Raw genomic sequence first — 26533 nt, forward strand, 5'->3', positions numbered from 1 at the left:
CCGACTCTGGTCAAATAATAGGCGGTCAATTGACCAGTTTGCCAAGCCTAGTCATAACATTAAATTCCTTATATCAGAGGCAAGGTACATCTATGCTGTTACACTAGTTATTTTAGGTCCTCACTACAATTCTAGATACCATGGTACAAAGAAGCTGCATGGTGAAAGACAAAAGTCGATTTAAAAATTAAATGCTCAAGCAAAGGGAGAAGGAATTAAAATGACAAAGCACACTTTTTTTTTTTTGGTAGAAAGTTCACCTCAGTGTGGACACCCAGCTCACCATACAAAGGTATTTAAATAGTTAAAAATGTCACATTTTACATCTGCAGGGCTCAAATGATAAACAGTTCTTCTATGCTCTCCTTTCACATGTTTACTAGTTTTATTTTAGTAAGAACTAACTGTGTTCTCTCAATTTCTGCTCTGCATCATTACATGTGTCTGTCATAGGCAGCTTCAGTCACAATTGTGAAGATGTACACAAAAGGATAGAAACACTTTTGAACAGGGTGCATTTGATTTAAATCACTAGTCAGGAAGACTCTATTTAATCATGGATTTCTACATAAAAGTGCATTCTTGTTGGTTGTTATAAACTTAATATATATTCTTCACAGGTAGAGGAACTTAATTAAAATATTCCCAAACTGGGTCTCTTATGGCTTACTGCCATTATAGGTTTTCTCTTCTAGTGAGAGAATGGTATGGTGTATCTCAAATCAATGAAGACTACACTCAGAAAAGACCTCAAGACTACTGGAATATACTGCTCAAACAGTTCCACTTTTGTTTCTACTGCCTGTCCCTCCCTTCTCACACTTATCTCCACAGTTCTTCTCCTTGGCCAGATCTATTCCACCCCCAACAATCTTCTATTCATTGAACTTTTTAAAGCTTTGCACTTTTAGAGAGAGGTAAGGGATTGACTCTGTGTACTCAAATTTGCAGAGGGACAATAGGGTTGAGGTCTCTTATTTCTCACCTCTATATATTATTTATTTTTAAACATTTTTGCTGTTAACAAGCATGTTATCTCGGGAGACACAAATCCACAGTTTGAGAACTTCAAAACTAAATATCCCTGATGGTATCTTCTAGACTGAGCACTGAGTCCGATCGGGTATATAGAAAGAGTAACCTAAATAATCTATATAGAAGCCTGTGGAACCCCATAAGATTGGGTCCCAGATCCATGAACTACTGGAACTCATTTACAAAACTTTTCTTAAACATTACATGAATATATTGTCTCATACTATAGAAAAAATGGTTACTTACCTTCTCGTAACTTGTTCTTTGAGATGTGTTGTTCACGTCCATTCCACATTAAGTTGTGCACGTCACGTGCAAGAAGGTCAGAAACTTTTTCCCTTAGCGGCGCCCGTTGGGACCCCTGAGTGGCACCACTGCGCCGTGCATATATACCCCTGCCGCCCGACACCCTCCAGTTCCTTCTTGCCAGCGATTCCGACAAGAGGGGTAGGAGGGCGGATGGTGGAATGGACGTGAACACAACTCGAAGAACAACAGTTACAAGAAGGTAAGTAACCGTTTTTTCTTCTTCGAGTGCTTATTCACGTCCATTCCACATTAGGTGAATCACAAGCTTACCTCTGGAGGAGGGTAGGAGTCACGGAACAACTGACTGGAGTACCGCTCTGCCAACTGCCACATCCTCTCTGGCCTGCTGGTTGACCGCGTAGTGGGTCGTGAAGGTGTGCACTGAGGGCCAGGTGGCTGCTCTGCAGATCTCCTGGATCGGGACCTGTGCCAGGAAAGCAGTGGAAGTTGCTTGCGCCCTGGTCAAGTGGGCCGTGACCGCTGGGGCCGGAACAACTGAGAGGTCATAGCACGTCCGGATGCAGCTTATAATCCAAGACGAGATCCGCTGCGCCGACACTGGGAGGCCTTTCATCCTCTCAGCTACGGCCACGAACAGCTGCGCAGATTTACAAAAGGGTTTGGTGCGCTCCAAATAGAACCACCAGCGCTCGACGGACATCCAGGGTGTGTAGGCTGCGGTGACTCGGGTCTGAATGGGGTTTTGGAAAAAATACCGGCACACAAATGTCCTGCCCCAAATGGAATTGCGAGACCACCTTAGGGAGGAACTTGGGGTGCAGTCGGAGCTGCACCTTATCCTTGTGAAACACCATATACAGTGGCTCAGAGGTGAGAGCCCTCAGCTCAGACACCCTTCTGGCTGAGGTAATGGCCACCAGAAATGCCACCTTCCAGGAAGGGTGGAGGAGGGAGCAGGTAGCAAGGGGCTCGAACGGGCGTCCCATGAGTTTAGAGAGGAGGGACTGGGGAGCGTGAGTACGGTGTAGGAGCAGGACTACCAGGGCCTCCACTGACAGCTCCAGAAGTGTTGTGTACCAGTACTGGCGGGGCCATGCTGGGGCAATGAGGACCACCGCCGCCCTGTCCTTGCGTACCTGAGCAGGACCTTGTGTACCAAGGGGAGCAGGGGAAACATATACATCAAGCCCCCTCCCCAAGGGATCGCAAACGCGTCCGCGACTGAGCCCGGGCTGTGGTCCTGGAACGAGCAGAACTGCAGGCACTGGACATTGTCCCTGGTGGCAAACAGGTCTACCCGGGGAAACCCCCACCTGAGGAAGAGGGAAAGCACGACGTCTGCTCTGAGCATCCACTCGTACATGCGATACGACCTGCTGAGGTAGTCCGCCAGCTCGTTTTGCACCCCTGGGAGATATGACACCTCAAAGAGAATGGCATGGGCTACAGAAAAGCCCCAGAGGAGGAGAGCCTCGTGACAGAGTGGCGAGGAACGGGCCCCACCCTGCTTGTTTTTATAAAAAACATGGCAGTAGTCTTGTCTGTCAGAACTGTCATGCTGTGACCACTCAGAGTGGTGTGAAAGGTCTGGCAGGCTAGACGAACTGCCCTGAGCTCCTTCACATTGATATGGAGCGACCGCTCTGCTGCGGACCACAAGCCCTGAGTCCTGAGGTCCCCTAGGTGAGCCCCCCCACCCCTGGTCTGACGCATCCATCACCAGCGTCAGGTCCAGCTGTGGGGCGGCAAAGGGGATGCCTTCGCAAACTACAGCCTGGGGCTGCCACCACAGCAGGGAGTCCAGCACGTCCCTTGGGGCTGTCACTACCAAGTCCAGGGGGTCCTTGCCTGGGCGGTACACCCGAGCGAGCCATGCCTGCAGAGTTCTGAGTCTCAGTCTGGCATGCCTGACCACATGCGTGCATGCTACCATGTGGCCCAGCAGCCGCAGGCAGCACCTGGCCATTATCGTTGGAAACTGGCGCAGGGAGGCAACCGCTTGCTGGATAGCTCGGAAGCAGGATACTGGAAGGCTTGCCCTGGCCTGCATCGCGTCCAGGACCGCCCCTATGAATTCCACTCTCTGCATGGGCACGAGAGTGGACTTGGGGACACTGGCCAGGAGCCCCAGCTCACGGAACACTCTCAGGGCCACCTCCACATGTCCCCGCACTTCCGCTTTGGATCGACCCGCCAAGAGCCAGTTGTCGAGATATGGGTAAACCCAGACCCTCTGCCTCCGTAAGAAGGCCGCCACGCATTTCGTGAACGCCCATGGGGCCGCGGCTAGACTGAACGGGAGAACTGCAAACTAGTAACATTCTTGGCCCACGGTGAAGAGTAGGAACCGCCAATGAGCTGGGTGGATGGCGATATGAAAGTACGCGTCCTTCATGTCGAGGGCAGCATACCAATCCCCCGGATCCAGGTAAGGGATGATGCTGCCCAGAGAGACCATGTGGAACAGGGCCTTGACCAGGAACTTGTTGAGCCCTCCCGAGTCTAAAATGGGACGAAGGCCCCTTTTTGGCCTTAGGAATGAGGAAGTACCAGGAGTAGAAACCTTTCCCCCTTAGGCCATGCGCCCTCTACACCCCTCCCCCCCCGCCTCCAGCAGCGAGCGAACCTCCTTCTCTCGGAGATGATGCTCGTGAGAGGGGTCCCTGAAGAGGGACGGAGAAGGGGGGTGGGAGGGAAGAGAATTGCAGTGAGTACCCGTTCCATACGCTGCATAAGACCCAACGGTCCAACGTAATGCTGGACCACGCACGGGAGAAACGGGCCAGGCAGTTCAGGAAACGAGGGGATGGATCCGGTGACTGATCTGGTACGCTGTCCTCAAGCGCACCTTCAAAAGCCTGGCTTAGTGCCTGGCTGGGATTTGTGCTGACCCTGGTTCTGGCCCAGCGCATTATTGTTGTTGTTATTGTGCCGTTGCCTGTTATCCCTGCCCAGCCTATGGTACGGCTCATGCCTATGATGAGGCTGGTACTGGCGCTGAGGGGGAGGCTGCAGCTTAAAGGGCTTCCTCTGTGTCACTGGGGTGTGCATACCCAGCGACTTAAGTGTAACCCTCGAGTCCTTGAGGCTATGCAGCCTCGCATCTGTCTGGTCCGACAAGAGCCCAGACCCTTCAAAGGGGAGGTCCTGAACTGTACTCTGGACCTCAGGCGGCAGGCCTGACTCCTGCAGCCACGCCGAGTGCCTCATGACCACCCCCGAAGTGATTGTTCTGACCGTCGTGTCTGCTGAATCCAGGGAGGCCTGGAGAGAGGTCTTGCCCTCGTCCACCAGGGATGTAAACTCCTTAAACTTCCCCACCGCTGCCCAGGAGTTAAAATTATGCCTGTTGAGAACGGCCTGCTGGTTCGCAATCCTCAACTGAGCAAACCCCTGACAAGTACATCTTTCTGCCAAAAAGGTCCAGGCGTTTTGCCTCCTGGCCCTTAGGTGCCAGGGCCTGTTGCCCATGGCGCTCCCTTTCGTTCACCGCCAGGACCACCAGAGAGCATGGACTTGGGTGGCAAAACAAGAATTCGTAGCCCTTTGACGGGGCAAAGTACTTGTGCTTCACACCCTTGGCTGTTGGAGTGCTGGAGACCGGGGTCTGCCATGTAGTCTTATAATTCAATTGGATGGTCTTAATGAGTGGGAGCGCTATTCTAGATGGACCTTCGGGGCTCAAAATGTCCACCATGGGGTCCTCCTGCTCAACCATCTCCTCAGCCTGCTACCCCAAGTTCTGGGCGACCCTACACAGTAGCTCCTGGTGAGATCTGTGGTCTATGGGTGGAGGGCTGGACACCGCTGTTCCCGCCACCACCTCATCCAGGGACAACGAGGAGGTTAGCAGCTGCTTGGCCTCCTCTGGCTGGTCCTCCTGCTCCCCTTCTCCCGCTGATCTCTCCAGTTTACACTGGGGGGATGCTGGAGCCCTGGATACTGTAGCTTCTGGCGCCGTCGGGCATCAGTGCGGGGACCGCTGCACCGAGTAGCTTGCCTCCAAGCACCTAATCACTTAAGTGTCCACAACAAAGGTATGCTAACTAACTGATAACAGCTATGTATAAGAGAAAGGCTAAAGGACTGCTCTCATACAAGAGAGAGAGGTTGTTCCAACGCCGTCACTAATGGTAAGAAGGAACTGGAGGGGGTCGGGCGGCAGGGATATATATACACGGCGCAGTGGTGCCACTCAGGGGGCTCTGCTGGCCCGACTGGAGCTGCTGAGGGAAAAAATTTCCGATGCTCGTGCACACGAAGCGCGCACACCTAATGTGGAATGGACATGAACAAGCACTCGAAGAAGAATTAGAATTTATAATCCCTATTCCATGATGAGATATCTTTGAGCTATAATGTATCTTAATTAAAACTATCTTTAGATAGGTTTTTTCCTCAAAAAGCATTTTATCAAAAAAATCTGATTTAAAATTACGAAATCCAATTTTTTTTTTTTTTTTTTTACAAAAAATCATTGATTTTTATCCACCCTGCTTTTGAATCACTCAAAATGTTTACATAAAATATTATTCTGCTTACATCAGCTGTTTAGACTGGGTTAGCATTTAAATACATGAAAGAACTTAAGGAAAAATACAATGCCTTAAAAAATAACCACCAAAACCAAAATCCCTGTTTGAAGAGCTTTAATAATAAATAAAATGAAACATATAGCCTTATTATCCCTTCCTCCAGATGAGCAGAGTGGACAAGAACCTGGTGCATCTGGGTCAGGGAGTGCAAAAGCATCAAATGCTACCTTCTTGCCTTCATTCGGTCATAAGAACATAAGAATGGCCATTCTGGGTCAGACCAAAGGTCCATCCAGTCCAGTATCCTGTCTACTGACAGTGGCCAACACCAGGTGCCCCAGAGGGAGTGAACCTAACAGGTAATGATCAAGTGATCTCTCTCCTGCCATCCAGCTCCACCCTCTGACAAACAGAGGCTAGAGACACCATTCCTTACCCATCCTGGCTAATAGCCATTAATGGACTTAACTAGATAAATTCATTGAGGTTCTCTTTTAAACCCTGTTATAGTCCTAGCCTTCACAACCTCCTCAGGCAAGGAGTTCCACGGGTTGACTGTGAGCTGTGTGAAGACCTTCCTTTTATTTGTTTTAAACCTGCTGCCCACTAATTTCATTTGCTGGCCCCTAGTTTTTATATTATGGGAACAAGTAAATTTTTCCTTATTCACTTTCTCCACACGACTCATGATTTTATAGACCTCTATCATATCCCCCCTTAGTCTCCTCTTTTCCAAGCTGAAAAGTCCTAGCCTCTTTAATCTCTCCTCATATGGGACTCGTTCCAAACCCTGAATCATTTTAGTTGCCCTTTTCTGTACCTTTTCTAATGACAGTATATCTTTTCTGTGATGAGGGGACCACATCTGTACGCAGTATTCAAGATGTGGGCGTACAATGGATTTATAGAAGGTCAATAAGATATTCTCAATCTTATTCTCTATCCCCTTTTTAATGATTCCTAACATCTCGTTTGCTTTTTTGACTGCCGCTGCACACTGCGTGGACGTCTTCAGAGAACTATCCACGATGACTCCAAGATCTTTCTCCTCATTAGTTGTAGCTAAATTAGCTCCCATCATATCGTATGTACAGTTGGGGTTATTTTTTCCAATGTGCATTACTTTAAATCCACATTAAATTTCATTTGCCATTTTGTTGCCCAATCACTTAGTTTTGTGAGATCTTTTTGAAGTTCTTCAGTCTGCTTTGGTCTTAACTATCTTGAGCAGTTTAGTATCATCTGCAAACTTTGCCACCTCACTGTTTACCCCTTTCTCCAGATCATTTATGAGTAAGTTGAATAGGATTGGTCCTAGGACTGACCCTTGGGGAACACCACTAGTTACCTCTCTCCATTCTGAAAATTTACCATTTATTCCTACCCTTGGTTCCCTGTCTTTTAATCAGTTCTCAAACCACGAAAGGATCTTCCCTCTTATCCCATGACAATTTACGTAAGAGCCTTTGGTGAGGGACCTTGTCAAAGGCTTTCTGGAAATCTAAGTACACTATGTCCATTGGATCCCCCTTGTCCACGTTTGTTGATCCCCCCAAAGAACTCTAATAGATTAGTAAAACATGATCTCTCTTTATAGAAACCATGTTGACTTTTGCGCAACAATTTATGTTCGTCTAGGTGTCTGACAATTTTATTCTTTACTACTGTTTCAACTAATTTGTCTGGTACTGACGTTAGACTTACCAGTCTTTAATTGCCAGGATCACCTCTGGAGCCCTTTTTAAATATTGGCGTTGCATTAGCTATCTTCCAGTCATTGGGTACAGAAGCTGATTTAAAGGACAGGTTACAAACCATAGTTAATAGTTCTGCAATTTCACATTTGAGTTGTTTCAGAACTCTTGGGTGAATGCCATCTGGTCCCGGTGACTAGTTACTGTTAAGTTTCTCAATTAATTCCAAAACCTCCTCTAGTGACACTTCAATCTGTGACAATTCCTCAGATCTGTCACCTACAAAAGGATGGATCAGGTTTGGGAATCTCCCGAACATCCTCAGCCATGAAGACAAGCAAAGAATTCTTTTAGTTTCTCTGCAATGACTTGATCGTCTTTAAGTGCTCCTTTTGTATCTCGATTGTCCAGGGGCCCCACTGGTTGTTTAGCAGGCTTCCTGCTTCTGATGTATTTAAAAAACATTTTGTTATTACCTTTTGAGTTTTTCACTAGCTGTTCTTCAAACTCCTTTCTGGCTTTTCTTATTACGTTTTTACATCTAATTTTGCAGTGTTTATGCTCCTTTCTACTTACCTCACTAGGATTTGACTTCCACTTTTCAAAAGACGCCTTTTTATCTCTCACTGCTTCTTTTACATGGTTGTTAAGTCACGGTGGCTCTTTTTTAGTTCTTTTACTGTGTTTTTTAATTTGGGGTATATATTTAAGTTGAGCCTCTATTATGGTGTCTTTGAAAAGCGTCCATGCAGCTTGCACGGATTTCACTCTAGTCACTGTACCTTTTAATTTCTGTTTAACTAACCTCCTCATTTTTGCATTTGTCCTTTCAAGCCAGATGGAGGCGTCATGCTAGATTTGGTCATTAGGGAGTTGGAGGAGACTGGGCTTGGGGAAAAGCCACCTTAGTGCATTTACTCACCTTTCCCCTCCCTCCCAACCATCCAATATTCCCATGCAGTCTAAATTTCCCCACCACCATTAATCTAAACTAGCCTGATGGTGGTTTCCAGGAGCAGCTGCTCTAGGAGAGTCCATGGCAAAATGAATTTTGCAGAAGTCATGCTGTTCAAGAGTGTGAGGCTGGGAGCCAGTACTGATACACAGGACCTCTGGATCTCAGGGGCCAAACCCTCTGCTTCTTCCACAAGGAAGGGCTTGTTTCACTGCAGTGTTAACTCAAGGTGCAATTTGAGTGTTACCCCTAACTAAGCTCGTGTCTACGCACAAAAATGTATAGCTTGAGTTCAGTTGTCCTTTAAACTTGAGATGACCAGCCTGTCAGGAGCATTGATGCTGCCAACGATTGAGCTAGTAATGCAGTGGGGATGCAGCTACAGGCTAGAAACTCGAGTTAGCATAACTCATCAGCTGCTAACCCAGTTGCCCTGTGCAGCTTCAACGCTGCTCCGCAGGATAGCTGCTCTCATTTGAGGTAGGCTAACTCAAACAGAGTAAGGTTATGTGCACCCTATGGACTTCTGCTGGCACAGCTCCGTCCGCCAGGGAGGTGCAAATCCCTGACCAACATAGCTGGGCTGGCCCAAGTCCCTAGTGCAGGCGCAGTGCTTTTGCCACTTGTGCGGGCATGGCTTTAGTTTAGTATATGGGTACAAAACATAGCTTTGCTGATATTGCTGCATCCAGGATGCTTTACCAGTATAATATGCCAGTATTTCTGGGCTGGTGAAGCATTTCTGGAGCAGACATTGGAGTTGCAATGGAGACAAGTCCTTGGTGTACGATGGGCGGGGGGGGGGGGGGAGAGAATGGGGGCTGGATACCACCCACACTCACTGCCCCAACACAATCATTCCTAGAAAACTCTACAAGTACAAGCTGGAAGGAAATTTCTGCTAGCCCCTGCTGAGCGCAGGGTCACTGTGAAAGCATGAAGGAGAATGCAGGTTCTGTTACCTCCGAGCGGGAGCCTGGGCGGGGCTACTGACACAAAAACTAACCCCCGCCTGGGTCTGGCTGTAAGAGCCCACAGGCTTTGCAAGGCGCAGATCACACCCTGCAGCAGGGGGAACGCCGCGAGCCGGTCCCACGCTGCATCTGGGAATCTGAGTCACACCCCACCCCCGCCTAAAAGCCTTCCAACCCGGGCCCAGCTTTACAGGGGTGCAGAAGCAGCGCCCGGTGTTCAACCGCCGGCGCTTTGTCGCTCCCACTTGACTAACAAGCCCCCAGAAGCAGCCACCGGGGTGGTCACCCCACTGGGCTGCCTAATAACCCAGGTCTCTGCAGTCCGCCCAGACCCAGCTACTGCCTTCCCTGCTCCGCTCCGCCCGCCAGACCCAGCTGCAGGATCGCTGCTCTCCCCCGTGCACGCGCGCGCACCCCAGCCTGGCCGCTGCCGGCGGCGGAGCGCATCCCCAGGACTTGGGGTACCACTGCAGCACCTCCCGGGGATCCGGGGTCTCCGCCCCGCTGCCGCACGCAGGGAGGCTGCGGGGAAGTTGGGGGGCTGGCTCCCGCTCAGCGCCCTGACCGCTCACGCAAGCCCCGGGAGGACAGGGGAGGCCGGGGAGCGAGCGCCGCCCTGCGAGGAGCGGGAGCCGCAGAGCCCCCGGCGCAGCCCGGCCCGGAAGGGATGAATGGGGCCGGGTGGGCTGGCGCTGCTGACGGGCTCTTACCTGTTGGTCATTCCCGCCGCGACCCCCAACATCCCGGCAGCCGCCTCCCGCCAGGCAACTTCGCGCCCTGCTCCGGGCAAGTTCCGCGCCGCAGCGAGGAGGAGCAGGAAGGCGCAGGGGGGGGGGGAGGCTCGGACAGGCAGCAATGGCGCTCCCCGGCCCGCTGCCTGCAGCGCTGCTGCTCCGCCGCCAGGGAAGGGAGCGCACCCGGTGCCCGCCCCCTCCCGCTTTCCCCGCCCGCCGGCCGGCCGATCGGCCACGCTGCGCCGCTGCCGGGCTTGCTGCTGGCCGGGGCGCTCTCCCGCCGTAGGCAGCGCGGGGGTGCTGCAGGCCAGGGCGGCTGCTGCTGTCCCTTGGGTACGTGGTCACACGCGCGGCGCCGGCCGGACGCCGCCTCCCTGGCCCGGGCGAGGGGCGCGCACGCTGCGGGGCTGGCCCGGCCCGGCCCCGGGGTTTTAGGCGCGCTCGCTAGTTGCGGCAGCCCGCAGCGGCCCATGGGGCTAGGCGCTGGGCGAAGGCGAGACAGAGATGGGCCCTCTCCCGCGGCGCTGAGCCAGCCCTCACTTTGGCGGGCCTCGGGGGCTGGGGCAAAGCGGCGTTTGCCGCCCTCCTTCCTCTCTCCCTCCCTGCCCGCCCGCGGGAGCCTTCCGGCTTGACTGAGGTGGGTCTGAGGCTGAGCTGGCAGCGCCGAGCTCAAGGGGAGTTTTGCCTCTGCTGTAGGAGCAGCCACCTTAGTCTGGGGTAGGGTTGGTCTTTGCTTGAACGCTTCTTCCTTTTCCAAACTTTTAAATGGTCTGTGTGAGGGGCGGAACAGAAGAGAGAATGAGACTGGAAGATGAGGGGAGAAAGCCATCATGTTCCCTACTCTGGCCTATGACCTAGTTTCCACTGAAATCATCTCCTGAGGTCTGTTTTTAAAAGCCCCACTAGGCTGATATTCAGTTAATAAATGTTCTCACTGAATTTAAGAGCATAGTTGAATCAAGGTTCATTGGTTACAGTTTATTTTCCTGACTCATGAGTGTTTATTCCAAGAGACAGTGATGGCCTGCGGCTTCCACAGGATGTTAAGTACAGAGGCTGCCCTTACCCGAAGCCCAGTCAAAAATGACTAGACCCTTTTTCCCCTCATTTAGAAGGACCACAGGTTTTTTTCTACTCAAAGAAACAAATTCCCTGTAAAGTTTAAGACCCACATCTGGAATGCCAATATGAATTCTTTCAAAGGAAATTTAGTCAATGCACAATCATGTAATTCGATTATCCACATATTTCGTGTGCCTGGAGAGAAACACAACCAGAGGAAATGGTTTCATTAAGAAAGCCAAGAGGAGTCAAATGAAGTAGACATTAGACCAGCCATTCTCCACTCACGGACCAACTACTACACAGCTGTGGCCCAATTGTGTGCGAAAGGCCGCCGGGTTGCACAGGGTCCAGGTTCCCAGTTGCATGGTAGCCCAGTGCAGCGGGGTGGGGGTCGCCAGCCAGCCCCGTGTGGTGGAGGTCCGGGGCTGCTGCCTGGCCTTTCAGAGTCCAGGTTCCCAGCTGCCTAGCCGCCCAGCACGGGAGGGTTGGGGTCGCTGGCCAGCCTGGCCCCACAGATTCTGGGATCCCTGCTGCCTAGCCCTCCACCCGGGGCTCTGCTCCTGGCCCCCTCTGTGGAAAGGTCTGTGGACAGGAGGCACTGGGCATAAGGATCTGGGGGGAGGGCAGCAGTGCATGACCCAGGTAACACCTTGGGGGCTGCATATGCAGCCCAAAGTGATGAATAGGTTGAGAACTACTATGTTAGACAATGCCCAGGACTATTTTCTCAGAACTGTACATTGCCATCAAAACAACATTTCATTCAAATTCTTTTTCCATTATATGTTCTATACTGAATTTATGCAGCTATGAAACTCAGTAACTTACACTGGCAGATCTGTTCTCTCTCTTTCCCCCAGGTAAGAGTGACTCAACACTTGCTTATTCGTTAGAATCTGGCACTGGTAGAGTAGAAAGTGTTGAGGTAGGCACCTATTTTAACAGCCCTATTTTCAAATCCAGCTGTGCTATTTACCAGTCCTCTTGAAGGGGAAGGTAATGACAGTGCCAAACTAAGATTTCTTTATTTACAAATGAGACTCCTCTGTCATCAAAATAGCCAACAATATGAGCAAAACAAAGAAGCAAAAACACTAGGGCATCACTAGGGCAGAGAAAATATGGACAGTGTATAAGGCCTTATTATCGACACAGTCAGTATCCTGGTCAAGAATTCAACAGAAAAACAAAGCCTTTCTAATATTTCTTAAAAGCAGCATGGCTTTTTAAAGAGGTGGGGCTGTTCTCACACTACATGTTGGAAAGTATTCAAAATGAATAAAGAACAATCTGTAGCTAGTTTTTCCAATAGGAAAATTCTTCAAAAGAGGAAAAGACGGTACCCATGAGATCAGAGGTAAAATTCTGTTATTGATTAAAATCTGATTCAGTGATAGGAAGCAAAATAGGAATGCATAGCCAATAAATCAATACAGACAAAGGCCAGATCAAACTGCTGCATAGGTAGTCACCAAAGGCCAGCAATCTATTGATTGTATGGTTTGAGTTTGGAAAACTGGTCATTTTCCAGTTGGCCAGGGAACAAGTACCTGAGAACAATTACTGACAGAGTTGGATAGCAGCATACCCCTAAATCTGTGTTAATAATGATGCTCTATATATTTATACATACAAAAGCCACAATATTAAAAGGGATGTCAAGGTTGCAAAGTCAAGCGTACAAAAAATTGGTAAATGGAAGAATTAAGGTAGCCTGTGCAACTTCAGTTCAGCCCCCTTATGTGTTTGCATTAATTACATGATCCCACACTTCACCCCTCATCTCCCCCCCATATCTTCAAAACCTTTTACACTTCACCTGGAAATCAACTGATATCTGTGGTTACTGGTGTGCACTGGTAGTCATGTGCTTTCTAAAGGAAACAACATTTAATAAACTGGCAGATGTATTCTGCACTACATGCAGTTTTTGAACGACATTAGTACAGCCCCATATAAAGCATAATGCACTAGTAATGTAATGTTAAAGTGATGAAGGCACTGGTAATCATGGAGATGACTGTGTCCCAACAGCTGTATAAATTTAGCTCAAATATAAGAAAGCACTTTTTGCAAATGCTGCTACATGAAAATCTGGAAGTTGATGGTTTCCAAAACCTGCCCCTCCCTAGGGTGGTGGTTAGACCATCTCAGTCCAGGGTGTTGATTTAATCTCCGTTGTCTTTTTTCTGGTGTGGTAGTATGCAATATCATAGAGTCTCAGCCAATATTCCACTACAATATGTGTATTCTAATTAAGCTGTGAAATTCACTGTCTCAGGATATTTGAGGAAAATAGTTTAGTAAGATGCAAAAAATGATTAAATATTTAACCCATTTGGGTGCTATATACATTTAGGCTGTGACTATTTCCTTCTAATGCAGTATTCACTCATTTCAGCCACTATGTACATAACATACTTATATGGCCCCATTAGTATTTGAGGTCTCACAATCTTTAATGTACCCATCTTCACAACACCACTGTGACGTAGGGAAGAGCTACTAGCCCCATTTTACAAGTGAGGAAACAGACTAAGTGACTTGCTCAAGATCACACAGAATGTCTGTGACAAAGCATGAAACAACATAGGGCTCCCAAGTCCTAGTTAGCACTCTAACCCCACTTGACAAATCCTTCCTCCTTTCGCTTTTGGCACCTCCATGCTAGACAATGACAAATAAGCTTTAGTTAGGCCTATGCTTTTGGCCTTGTATACAAACATCTTTCTCTCAAAATCTCCCACTATTGTTGAAGTGGCAGTGCAACACCGCTAGGGTTAGCAATGGTGGCAATTACGTAGGCTGGTCACTTGCTCTGAGCAGGCCTAGATGACCTGAAGTGCTGGCACTAGTGAGAAAACTATTATTGCAGTGCTGGCAGGAGAGTTTCAGTAACAATTGGCTGTAGATACAGCTATAAAACCAAGCTGGTGAAAAGTACAGTTATCTGCCTTCTGATGAGTAAATTTCTGTGAGCTTTCAACACCTGAGTTAATGTCTGATTTGGTTTCTTTGTTATTTTCAGGATTAATTCAATTTGATGGGGAAAATCTTTAAAGATATCATAGGGCATGCCTACCCTCAAAGCACCCCCTGCTGGCTGAGTGTGGCACTGCTGGCGTTCTCGGCCTCAATTCCCTCCTCCACAGTGGGTCCTCTCAGCCTCCCCCACGCAGCCTGGAGTTGGTATCATAGCTTAGCTGTATGGTCAAGTCAATAACAAAAACCTGACCCCTTCCATGATAACAAAAGTCCATACAAACCAATAGTACTTTTATTCTACTTGGACTTTCAGCCCTCCTTGTGGGCCTCCTTATAAGTGGCTCTAACAGCCCTGACTCCCAAGCTACTGCCCTGGAATCCCCTCACAGTCCCAGCGCCTCTGTGCTACCTTTCAGTCTCTCTGGCTCTGAGACAGAGCACTGACACCCAGGCTGCTTCCCTGGAGTTCCCTGCTTCTCCCACAGCCTACTTCAGTAGCTCAGCTTGCTCCCTGTGGTTCCTCTCCAGCTCCATCTACTTCAACTGGGTCTTGACGCTCAGCTTCCAAATCTTCAACTCCCTCCCCTTACTCCCAGGGCCCCTAGCTGCCCCTTTGCTATGTCTTTCTACCCAAAGTTCAAGTTCTTCACAAGACCGAGCCTTTTAATATGTCCTTTTAATATGTCCACTTAAAAAAATCCTACACCTGGGGACTTGCCCTCTCTCCTCTTCAAGGGTCAGACCCTCCTTCTGTGCCCCACCTTTCCACCAACAGCACACCAGAGCATTTCTTCCTGACCAGTATTGGGGTACTTCCTGCACTGCAGCTTTTGTCAGTCCTCCAAAATCTACCAGAGGATTGCCAGCATCTACCTTTGCTGCACCGCTAGCAGGGGTAGCATGTCTTCCACTCTTTTCCCCTTTGTTAGGAGGGGTACACCAGCCTGGGAAGGTGGATGTTCCTCAGCCAAAGAAGGCATCTATACTTCTGTCCCCTAATTCCTCCTTGATTAGAGGGGTGGGATCTCATGATTCTACTTCTTCTACCACATTGTCATATGCATGTCTGCCCCTTAGCACACCCTGCTGGCTGAACATGGCACTGCAGGTGCTCTCCACCTCAGTTTCCTCCTCCATAGTGGGTCCCCTTAGCCTTCCCCATACAGGTAGGAGTTGGTGCCATACCTTAGCCTTCCGGCCAAGTCAATAACTAGAACTTCACCTGTTCTGGGATAACAAGAGTCCTTTTCTGCAACTGCAGAAAACCAAAAGCACATCCACCCTACTTTGGGCTCCTCTTTGGCCTTCCTTCTAGCTTCCCTTTACATCCCTCTAATTTGAGATAGAGGCCTGACCATCCAAGCTGCTCCCCTGGAGTCCTTCCAGACCCTACTTCAAGGCCTTCCACAGGTACCCAACTTGCTGCTCCCTGCAATTCCTTCCCCAAACTGAGCTTCTCGGCCTTTTTATGGGCCCTAACACTTAACAGGCTGTCACCTGACTCTAATTAGTCCTGTCCCTTAGACTGGCAGGCAGCTAATTATGGCACAAGTGGGGGGACTGAACAGTGCTGGCTAACCCCATGGTGCCTGGCTCTTAAGGGGCAGGCCACCCTGTTACAAAAGCACTGAATAAGTTGGGATCCAGTTATCTGACAAACACATATCCCCTTATACTCTCTACTGTCTTAACTGGCACAGTGAAGCTCTTGCTGTCAGTTCCTAGACTAAAAGTCCCCAGGGGTGCACAGAAGGGCTTTCTTAGTTGAGGGTTCCAGCCATTGGAAGTTGCTGCCCTTGAGAGACTGCCAGTGTCTAAACTTGGCAACCTTCAGGGCACATTGTTAGACTGTAGTATTTAACTTTTGCTTCTTCTCAGAACATTATGGAACTGCAGATGCTATTTGTATTTATGCTTTGTTATTGATTTTGAGTGCCTGTTAGCACAGCAGTTACATGCTGACTTGCAGATGATATTGCATGGAGTATATTAAGATAAAAAGGGTTTATTTTATACTCTAAGGCGTAAAGTTAAATACGCAGTAGGATGAAGTACTAGTACTGCAGCATTAGGTACATTTTATTTGTGTGTGTGTGTGTGTGTGTGTGTGTGTGTGTGTGTGTGTGTTACATAGCATTTTAAAGCTCTCAGCATGGGTAATTTTTGGATACAGGATATCCAACTAAAAATTCCTCATAAAACTTCTAATGAATCAGCAGTTTACACATGGGTTGGGCTGTCCGTTTTATTATTTACATTCAGTATCAATAATCTTTCATAATTCATTTGTAGAAACAAATGGATCTATTCAGTCCAACCACTGTTTCTGGTGTACTTAATTTTTACAAAGCCATTTGTCAAGAACAAAGGTTTATTTTCCTCTACAGCTTAAAAATAGGGCATGATTACATTCAGTATATTGACAGACTTATGTTACTGATCAGTTTGACTTCCTCTTTGGTTCAATTCCAAGTTTCCATCGGATCCTGCCTAATGTATTGAATTTCAGTTTTTTTGGAAAGCAAAAAGGAATAGTGCAGCAAGATCATACAGTTCAGTACATTAGTCTCCAGTTCTGAAAAACTGGTATATTAAATCAAAAATCCAGCATTTACCAACAGAAATAGCAGTTCTGTGACTAGGTCAGTAATTGGATGTGTATTTATATTGTTTCCAGCTGTGATAGCAAAAATCTGAAATAACAGTGAAACAAGTACTTTTAACATTGGATTAGTGACTTTTAGCATCTTTTTGTTATCTGAGCATGTACTCATTTATGTAGAATACAGTCAACTTCCTGAATTCTAATGTGAAAGTTTATTGCGCCAGTGATATTGTTTTGAAAATATAGGGCATGTATTTTAAGTGCGAATTCATTAAGACACACAAATACATTTTTTAAAAGTACATAAAATTTAGTACATACTGTACTTACAAATCTTTCTGAAACTGCTCCCATTTCTCCCAGCAGAGCACTCATGTACTCCACCCATCATAAAATAACCACTTCCCTCAACCATCCCAAATTCCTAACCCTCCAAACAGAATAGATGAGCTTCACAGAGTACTGTAAGGTCACCAATCCAGGCTCTGTTGAACCAAACTGGGTAGGGATTTCCAATGTAGGATTCACCTCAGAAAGTTGCTAGCTTGAGTAGAACTAGTCAGAAATTTTTCAATTGAATGTTTTTCCATTGGAAAATGCTGATTTATCAATAGAAACCAGACAAGTTTCCAAGGAAAACCTGTCTGGTTTCCTCCCAGTTTGCCCACTACAGAGCCAGTGCTCTCAGGGCTTCTAGGTTACCTCCCAGAGGGCAGGAGCTAGGCAAACCTGGCTCAAGCTTGGGCAGCTAGGCTCCTGGTTTCTTGGCAGCCTGCCACATGGGCAGCTGGAACACCAGACAGTTCTGGGAAGCTTGTCAATTTAATTCTGAAAAAAAGTCAAATAGAAATTTTGGGGAAATTCTGAAATTGCCTGGTTTTGGTCTGATGCTTCCCCCTTCCCCCACATTTCAAAATTTCCCATGGAACAGAAATTCCAGGTTCTTACCAGCTATAAGCTTGCACCCCTACTTATTACAACAGGAGCAGTATCATAATGGCAAAGAAGCAGTCTGTCAGGTATACCCACTCCATTCCAAAACATTTAGGGTTAAGGTAAAAAAAGATCCTACACTCCACCCAGAAGCTATTACCATTTAAATACACGAGTCTTTGGGAACCTTAATTGCAAGTTTTTCATATCAGTACATTTTCACCTGAGACGTTTTACTAATACATTTAAATACTTCTTATGTGACTTGAAATAAGCAGAGGACAGTTTAACTAATGCCTGGATTTTAAGATTATCTCCAATACTGAAGGGTTGGAAAGCTGTAGTATTAGAAGATATTATGTATCTTTTTTCTTGGTCTGACTTAAAAACAAGAATTGTAATTTACTTACCAGAATAGAGACCTTCACTGGAAGAGCACTTGGCCAAGGCTCAGGGGGCATCATAACAGTTTGGATGGTGGGGCCAAACACTGTTTGCAATGAGGTAGATAGGATAGTGTTTAATAGTTTTACTTAAATACCTTACCTTTACTTGGTTTCTAGCCTAGTGTAGAGAAAGCATAAATCAATGAAAATATTTGTCAGCTGTGGATATAAGGTCTAACAAGTTCTAAAAACAAACAATCAGACCACCACTGCTATCGTGGGAGGCCTTCAAAGTAACTAAACTACTATATCTGGGATATTAAATGCTGAAAATCAAAATTATACTTTTAGCTATGTAAATTGCTGGTGGTTTGGACAATGCAAAGGCTAAAGGAGATTGGCAATGAAACTGCATATTTTTTATTTGGTGGGGGTGAAAGAGAGGACTATACGTTCTATGAATTTTGTTTTCTAGTACCTTGTCCATTCCAAAGTGCAAGGTGGGTGTAAACAGCAGCATATCAGAAACCTCCACTTAAAATGGTTGCATTTTTACACTCATTCTTGTACACAGGTGTGAAAGAGTATGGCAAGGTACAAGGCAATGGAGAACCATATTTATTCTAGTCCATTATGCTACTGAAGTTAGCTATGATTTTGCATCTTTTCATTTAGGGAAAAATCTGTGTTACCATAATGCAAGTATCTTTATGTTTAATCTTAAAACACACAAAACATAAACTTGGTCTGCACTTGAAAGTTATTTTGGAATAGTTACCTCAGTCAGGGTGTGAAAAACCACACTGCTGACCGACATTGCTATGCTGACATAGCCCTAAGTGCAGGCACAGCTATGTTGACAGAAGAATGCTTACTTCGGAGATGTGGTATTCCTACCCAGATGGAAAAACCCCTTTCTGTCAGTGCAGACTGGGGTTATGCCAGCATAGCCATGCTAGTATAGTCTGTCATGCAGGTATAGCTTCAGTCTTTCCTAGATTTTCAAGAGCTTGGGCGTGGGCTTCCAGAAGAAATGAGAATTGATTTAGAAGCAAACCCTGACACTCAGATTCAGAATATTCTTGCCAAAATTACCTGAGGTCTGAAATGTCAAGCTGGTGGCTCCTGCTGGCACAATTGCTTTCTTCTCTCCTGCATTTTCACAACAAGCTTCCCAAAAACTTGATTCACAACCAAGAAAATGATCAAGGCTAAAGCAGATTTAATTAGCAAAGGAACAACAGAGATGGATCCTTCAGTTTTACTCCCTCACCCTTCCTCTCTTAACAGGATGAGTTCACAGTGACTGTTTATATTTATCCAAGGAAAACAGACTGGGAGAATTGGACAAGAGGCACATATATTTTTGTTTAAATCATTCTTGGACATAAGAAATTGGATGCTATTTGCAAGAAGAGTCCAACTTTGTGAAAGTGTTAGTTTCAGGTTCGAGTGGCTGATGTGTACATTAAACCAGAGACTCTCTGAAGCAGCTTCCCCACCCCTAACACCACACACTGAGCATTTTTTAATCAGTCTCAGCTACTAGAGGTCAGCCATTTGCTGTCTAGTAGCATATGCCAGACAAATAACAAAAGCAGGAATCTTTTTTAAAGTTCATTTATATTTTTCCTAATAAGATACACTAAGACAGTCATTTTACATTAAATTTCTAAAATTATGTTTCTCCCCACAACATTTTCACAATTCATTTTCACATTCATTGGCGATGCTATCCCCAAGTTAGGATTGTGCCAGTATTTCTACAGTAAACCCATAACTCACGTTATGCAACTTTTCACTATCTTAAACCTTTTTACTTTTGTATTGCAGGACAAACCCATAACAGGAAGTACCCTGAATAACATTTACTCCAATTATCAAAGAAAACAGGCATTCAGAACAAAGGCACACACTCCGGTGAATATGCATTTTGAACAAAAAGAACAACAGAACATTAGGAGACCATCAATTAAGTCACATTTCCAACAAACATTTTTATCTACTTTTGTTACGAGTAACCCCTACGATTACTACAACAGAAAGAGAAGTTCTCTTCCATGTGTTCACTTTGCACCTCTGACACCGCGTACACCCAGTTTTGCGGCTGCTGCCAGCCTTCCCCAGGCTCTGCAAAAAGGTGTTTAATGGTCATAGCAGCAGCAGAGCTAGTACAAAAAGGTTGGGAGGTAGATGTGCGAGAGAAAGGGTGGACCTGAGCATGTTCAGTGGGGTTGCCCTCAGGCCCACTCAAAAGTTGCTTGTGAATAAACAAAGGAGCAGTTATACTTTAAGTGTTTGTTTGTTTCATTTCTTTACCAAAAAAAATCAGGATATGTTTTAAAGTGTGCTCCTCAGAAAGAGGTTTTAATAGTGAATTTAAAAAGTATTCAGTGTGACTGCCTCTCTGGACAGCTGTCTCTCTGCAAGTGAAAACAGAAGCACAAGCCAAGTGGTGGCTGCAGGAACACCACCTTTTTGTAAGGCAATAAAAGGGAGTGGGCTGCAGACTTGTAAAAGTGTAGGTAGCAACTGCCGAACCACAGTCCAACAGATATGCAGGGGGTGGGGCCATGGCCCTAACCAAACACTCTCCCTCTGCAGTTTCTAGCACTAGCTTCAGAACTGGCAGGCTCTTTTGGAGTCCCCAGCATCTGGAGTCAAACTGTGGCCAAGGGTGGAAAGCGGGGTCACGTCATCTTACTCCTCACACCCTCTTCCTCCTAATGCTAGGGAGTCCCTAATTTGGCCCTAAATATGTAAACTCTGTGGGGCAGGGGTCATGTCTTCTTACAAGTCTGTAAACAACTCAGGATAATATGGTACTGTAAAACTAGTAAACATAACAAAGAATCAAAGTGAGACCAACATATATTCTTTAAAAATGAGCAACACAGTGCAAAGGTGAGCAGAGTGCCAGCTTTAATTTTCAATTTAAATTGCCTTTTGGAATTTAAGTCACAACTAGGGTGCTTTATTAGAATACTAAAATGGAAGTTAATGAAATATATATTTACCATTCAAAATAATTCTGCTTCCAGTCCACATGTCCTGTCTATCCTGTTTACTGTAACTATATATTTAAAAACCCAGGCACTTACTTACAGCTGAAGTTTCTTCCACAGCCTGGAAAAGTATTTGTTCTGTTTTGAAAGCACTGACAATTGTATCATACACATTATACAAATATGTTTAGTTGTAATTATTAAAATATTCTTGACAATGGTCTTTCAAGGCCTCAGTAATGTTCCTTTGTAGCAGAAGCATATGCAAGGAGTGTATATTACATTCATGAGCACAATATTTGAGTTTCACTAAAATAGTGGATATACAAGTCAAGAGTCTGAAAACAAATCAAAAAGCCATTTCTATTTTATACAGTCAATATGAAAGTATGCAAGCAGCATAAAATGTTATTCACAGTTTGCAAAGTTAAATAAAAATCTTATGATCTGAAATACACATTTTAAAAGAGAAAGATCCTCCTGTCACAGCTTCTCTATAACAAAGACAGTTGTGCAGATATTGTGCAGAAAAGACTCAAGGAGAAAAGAATCATGACAGCAGCAAATGTTCAGTTGAACTAGTTTTGAAGTCAACATAAGAAACAGTGCAGACATTTTCCTGCTATGATTTAAAAATGTAAGAGTGAACTATTATGAACTGAAATCTTTTTCCACCAACTTTGTCCTGGCATTGTTTTAATTTTCTTTTTCACAGTCAGCTGTGATTAGTCTAAATTAGGATTAACATCTAATGATTTAAAACCAATCACTGATGTGGAAGGGGTGCTTATAGTCTGAAAATGACTGTAAAAACACCACAGTGGCAGCTTCATGTCTTGTCTCAGCTTCCACAGTTGCAATTGTTCAAAAGATGGTTTTCTAATTGTGAGGCCTGCAATCCTAGATTGGAAAGTCAAACTGGGTGCTTTCTGACTCATCTATGACCCAGGACAATTCTGCAACTAGAATTTAAGAAGTGCATTGGTTTGTGCCAAAAAGGATTCATTCTATAGTAACTATGTTGGCTTTGCAGTGCTAACTGCAAATAGCAATTAAAAAACATGTTTTCCCCTCAATATAATAAGTCAACAGAACTTGAAATACACACCGGAAGTGGAGATGACTAAGAAGTTATTTACATATAGTCACTTTCATATCAATAACCACTCATTATAGAAATTCTGTTCTCATAGCAAGATAATTTCTACTGCTGTTCTTGCTGCCAGATTAACCACAGTCCTGATTAATACTATGTTATCAAGGGAATGGACACCAGAATCTCAGGACTGCTTTTCCCTAACCCTGCTCTTGCTGATTAGTGTTTGTACAGTGTGGTATGGCAGCAGTATCTGTTGTAGAGAAAGAGATGCTGGTGGGTCTAAGTGTATATCTTCCCTCCCCTCTGTGTTCAAAAGTGTCGTTTTAGGACTGAATAAGACCATATTGGAGAAGAGGTGACAAATGCCTGAAAAAGTCTTGGATGGTAGGTGAGAAGAATGCATATGTACATATAATAAATTTACACACAAATAATGGAGTAATTAAGAGAACAGAACTGGAATATGCAGAGGAAAAAGACAGCATGGGTTAGGAGGAAAAAGTCAAACAAAACACACACAGAAGCTGGGGGGAGGGAGTGGGGGAGGAAACGTGCGCACTGTTTACAACAGAATTATTCTTATTCTTACAGATGGAAGTGGTATTTCCAGAAAAGCCATGAAGTAGCAGAATCTAAAATGAAGCACAAACCACTTGACCAAAAGGCAGAGACACAAGGAGGAGTGAAAAGAGAAAGGAGTAATTTCTTTACATTAGAATGCCTGCAAACTGCATCTGCTATAAAAGTTTTCCAAGCAAACACACTTCCTTCTTTCCTGGCAGTTTTATTTAGGATTGTAAACTTCAGCCAATTCAGATCCTTCCTTCTGGATCTTGTTCCTACCTTTGTTCATTAGAACAAAGTCCTTTTATTTCAGTATAGCACGATGGTGCCAGAGCCTGCTTACAACTTCTTGCCTGGTCTTCATTACTCAACCCTCAAGTTGCCTATGCAGATTCCAACCTTAGACAAAGATACCTTAGTTTAAGCCCTCTCCCCTAGAATTTCAGCCCACCTGTGTTGCTGATTCTTGAAAATGTCTGTCCTGGGCCTTCTCTGAACGCTCTCTAGCATCTGATCCAATGTCAGGACTTGAATATCCATCCGACATATTAATATCCCAAACACAGAACAAGTTTTAGCCGTCACTAAACTCTTTGGCCCTAAGCTTTATATTCTGAATCTGTTTTTGCTGCAAACTTTTACTGAGAATTTAGCCAAAGTCAAAACAGAAAATGCCAAATATCTTCAAATTCTCTTAAGAGCCATGCAATATTTTAGAAAGATCATCATGCAGTGGAAACAGTTTGATATGACTTTGATATTATAGTATATGGACAACAGATTTATAATAATACAAACTATTTGTTTTCTTCACATTCACTGAGTGAAAATAGCATCCTGAAAACGTATTTTTGAAGTACTTTACTAAGAATTATTTTACCTTTTGTTCTAGTTATTAAATATGACATTTTTAATAAAAATAAAATATGTGATCAGTTTGCCAAATTATGCTCTCAAGTAATCAGTAACTTTTCACCCCTTTGATTTTACTTCTGAATACCAACTTGCTTAATCTAAACGTGTTTACAAGAAACAATGAAATAGTTTGGTGCAGTCAGAACCTGTTCTTTAGAAACCCTCTATTCCAATTTTTAGGCTAAGATGCATTGCCTAAGGTAATTTGCAAAATCAGAAAAATAAAACTGTCAATGCTACACATGTAAGGTTCATTCTTCTATAGTAAAATTTCTCTGTTAGTGCAATTGTGGAATGTAAATGTCTAAAAGATTTCCATTGTTTCATCGAAGTCCTGACCAACTGTGAAGGTACGAAGCCCAACCAGAGGGCCGTGATGCACTTTCTTCCTCACCTGAAGGGAGGAAAAATATGCTTATAATCTTCACCAGCACTAAACAACAACTATGCACAAGTGAACTGAATGACGCAGTCTTATGCGGGAAAGACACAAAACATTTACTTCTGTCAGTTTTCCTACATTCAAATCCCATACTTATGTTCACCAGTTATCTTTTTTGAAGAGATATCTTAAAATACACTCTGGAAAACTGCCACCACATTGACAGATTTTGTCATCATGAAACACCACTGTCCAGTGTACACTTTGTTTAGAGCAGTGGTCTCTTTTTACACACAAGATCACTTTTTGAATTTAAGTGCAACCCAGGATCTACCCTGCCTGTTCCCCAAAGCCCTGCCCCGCTCACTCCATCCCCCCATTCCCTTCGTCACTTGCTCTCCTCCACCCTCCCTCACTTTCATTGGGCTGCGGCAGCGGTTTATGGTTTGGGATTCAGGAGGGGGTACGGACTCTGGGCTGGGGCCAAGGGGTTTGGAATGTGGGAGAGGGCTCCGGGGTGAGCCTGGGGCAGGGGGTTGGGGTGCAAGCTCTGGGAGAGAGTTTGAGTGCAGGAGGAGGCTCCGAGCTGGGGCAGAGTGTTGGGGTGCAGGAGGCAGTATGGGGTGCAGGAGCAGGTATGGGGTGCTAGATCTGGGGCAGGGGTTTGGGGTGAAGGAGGGAGTTCAGGATGCTGGCTGCGGGAGGGGGCTCAGGGCTGGGGCTTGGGTTGCATGTTCCCGCCAGGCTGCACTTACCTCGGGCTGCTCCTGGTCAGTGGCACAGCAAGGCTAAGGCAGGCTCCCTGCTTCTCCCAGCCCCACACCACTCCCGGAAGTGGCACACCCCTACGACCCTGGCGGGGCGGGAGGCACATGGCTCTGTGTGCTACCCCTCTCTCCAGGCACTGCCCCCGCAGCTCCCATTGGCTGCGGTTCCCAGTTCCCAGCCAATGGGAGTTGCGGGGGCATGCTTGCAGGCAGGAGCAGTGTGTGGAGACCCCTGCCACGCCCCAGGGATCACGGGGGCATGCTGGCCGCTTCTGGGAGCGGCATAGGGCTGGTGCAAGCAGGGAGCCTGCCTAGCCCCATTGCACTGCTGGACTTTTAGCAGCCAGAGATCGCGATCGACTGGCAGAGGCTCCAGGATCAACCAGTCAATTGCGATCTGTGGTCACCAACCCATTAGTTTAGAGTATTTCAGGAAACATGTCTGCATTTGGAAAAGAGATAAAAGGCCTGTTTATTGACTTCACCTTAAGGATCCCAGGTTAGTGGTAAGCTCTATTCCCTAGCGATTACCAGAACAGCAGTACTCAATGCTAGGAACCTTTTCTGCCTTGCCATTCCAATTATAAATCCTCCCACTGAGTGCATTAGTGTGTCTACACATTTCACTGTCATGCTCACTTCTCCTTACTTTATGTTCAGCAGTAACTGACTTATTCCTTATTTTAAAAATGATCTGGAAAGGGCACACACTGCAGCTGACAATCTAAAACGTTTAGGGAAATTGTAATTAGTTAAATAGGGAAAATGACAATAAATACCCAATAAAAATGTTTTGAATGGGATAATACAAAAAGCCTATTTCAAATTGCAGAGTGAATTTTATTTTTAACTTTTGGCTAACAGTCTTGTTTTATTACAGTTATGAATAGCGTAACTCCCTCCTAAATGACCAGAATAGTTCTATTCCCTGTCTGTTTACACCATGTTCTTGAGCTTTATTGTTCTGGAAGATCTGCACAGAAGGAAGTCACACCACATTTCATTTTGTCTTTTCTACTTTCATATTCTGTTTCTGCAACTTTTTGATAAAAAACACAAGTACTTCTCATACCCTGGGCAATTGCAACAAGTTTTCCTCTCTCTTCAGGGCTGAGCTGCAACATGGTATCCATTACTGGAAGAAGCCTCTCTCTTTCACTTCCTGCCTTCAGAAATATAAATTGCAGCAGAACATTTTTCAAGTATTCCAGATTAGCAACAGACTTCTCTCGCTCTTGGTTCCTTTCCAGTCGTCTTACTTCACTCTTAAGAAGCTGCACACAGAAAGAGACCATTAAATATTACATTTTCTTACTGATTTTTATAAAATGAACGACGGAATACAAACTACTCTGAGGAACAAAGCACATGTATATTAGATATGCAATAAGGTATTGAAAGTGTTCAGTAGTTTACATAAGATGTGTTCTGGGCAAAGATCCCATGGGGCCTAAAATGTACAGCTGGCCTCCAGATAACACTGTTGGTTCAGAATTCATTTAACCTATTTATAATCTTAAGCACCTTTTTGGAAGAGTTTTGCAATATTAGTTACAAGCAATTTAGTTGTATAAAGAAAGTATGGGGGAACAAGATACAGACTGGGCAATTCTGGTGATCAGGAATAAAA

At 45.5% G+C, this 26533-nt stretch overlaps 2 protein-coding genes across 5 annotated transcripts in view; both read right to left on the minus strand.

Moving 5' to 3' along the window:
* LIMS1 (LIM zinc finger domain containing 1) overlaps positions 1-10553 on the minus strand; it is a 137759-nt gene extending 127206 nt beyond the window's left edge. The window contains exons 1-2 of one of the 3 annotated variants that reach the window (XM_048856677.2): positions 10174-10553; positions 1615-1768 (exon numbers count right to left, since the gene is read on the minus strand). Coding sequence is in view for 1 of the 3 variants with exons in the window: in XM_048856646.2 (XP_048712603.1) it covers positions 10174-10205 (32 nt within the window). In the remaining 2 variants the exon portion in view is untranslated. The remainder of the gene's footprint in view (positions 1-1614; positions 1769-10173) is intronic. The other 2 variants (XM_048856667.2, XM_048856646.2) reach the window with 2 other exon arrangements.
* A 9222-nt stretch (positions 10554-19775) lies between these two features.
* The window catches only part of GCC2 (GRIP and coiled-coil domain containing 2), a 48029-nt gene continuing 41271 nt past the window's right edge, over positions 19776-26533 (minus strand). The window contains exons 22-23 of one of the 2 annotated variants that reach the window (XM_048856490.2): positions 25976-26177; positions 19776-24148 (exon numbers count right to left, since the gene is read on the minus strand). In XM_048856490.2, coding sequence (XP_048712447.1) covers positions 24078-24148; positions 25976-26177 — 273 coding nt within the window. In that variant the 3' untranslated portion in view covers positions 19776-24077. Of the gene's footprint in view, positions 24149-25966; positions 26178-26533 lie in introns of both variants that reach the window. The other variant, XM_048856484.2, reaches the window with a different exon arrangement.

This window comes from Caretta caretta, chromosome 1 (assembly GCF_965140235.1).
Source record: "Caretta caretta isolate rCarCar2 chromosome 1, rCarCar1.hap1, whole genome shotgun sequence".
Taxonomy (NCBI): Eukaryota; Metazoa; Chordata; order Testudines; family Cheloniidae; genus Caretta; species Caretta caretta.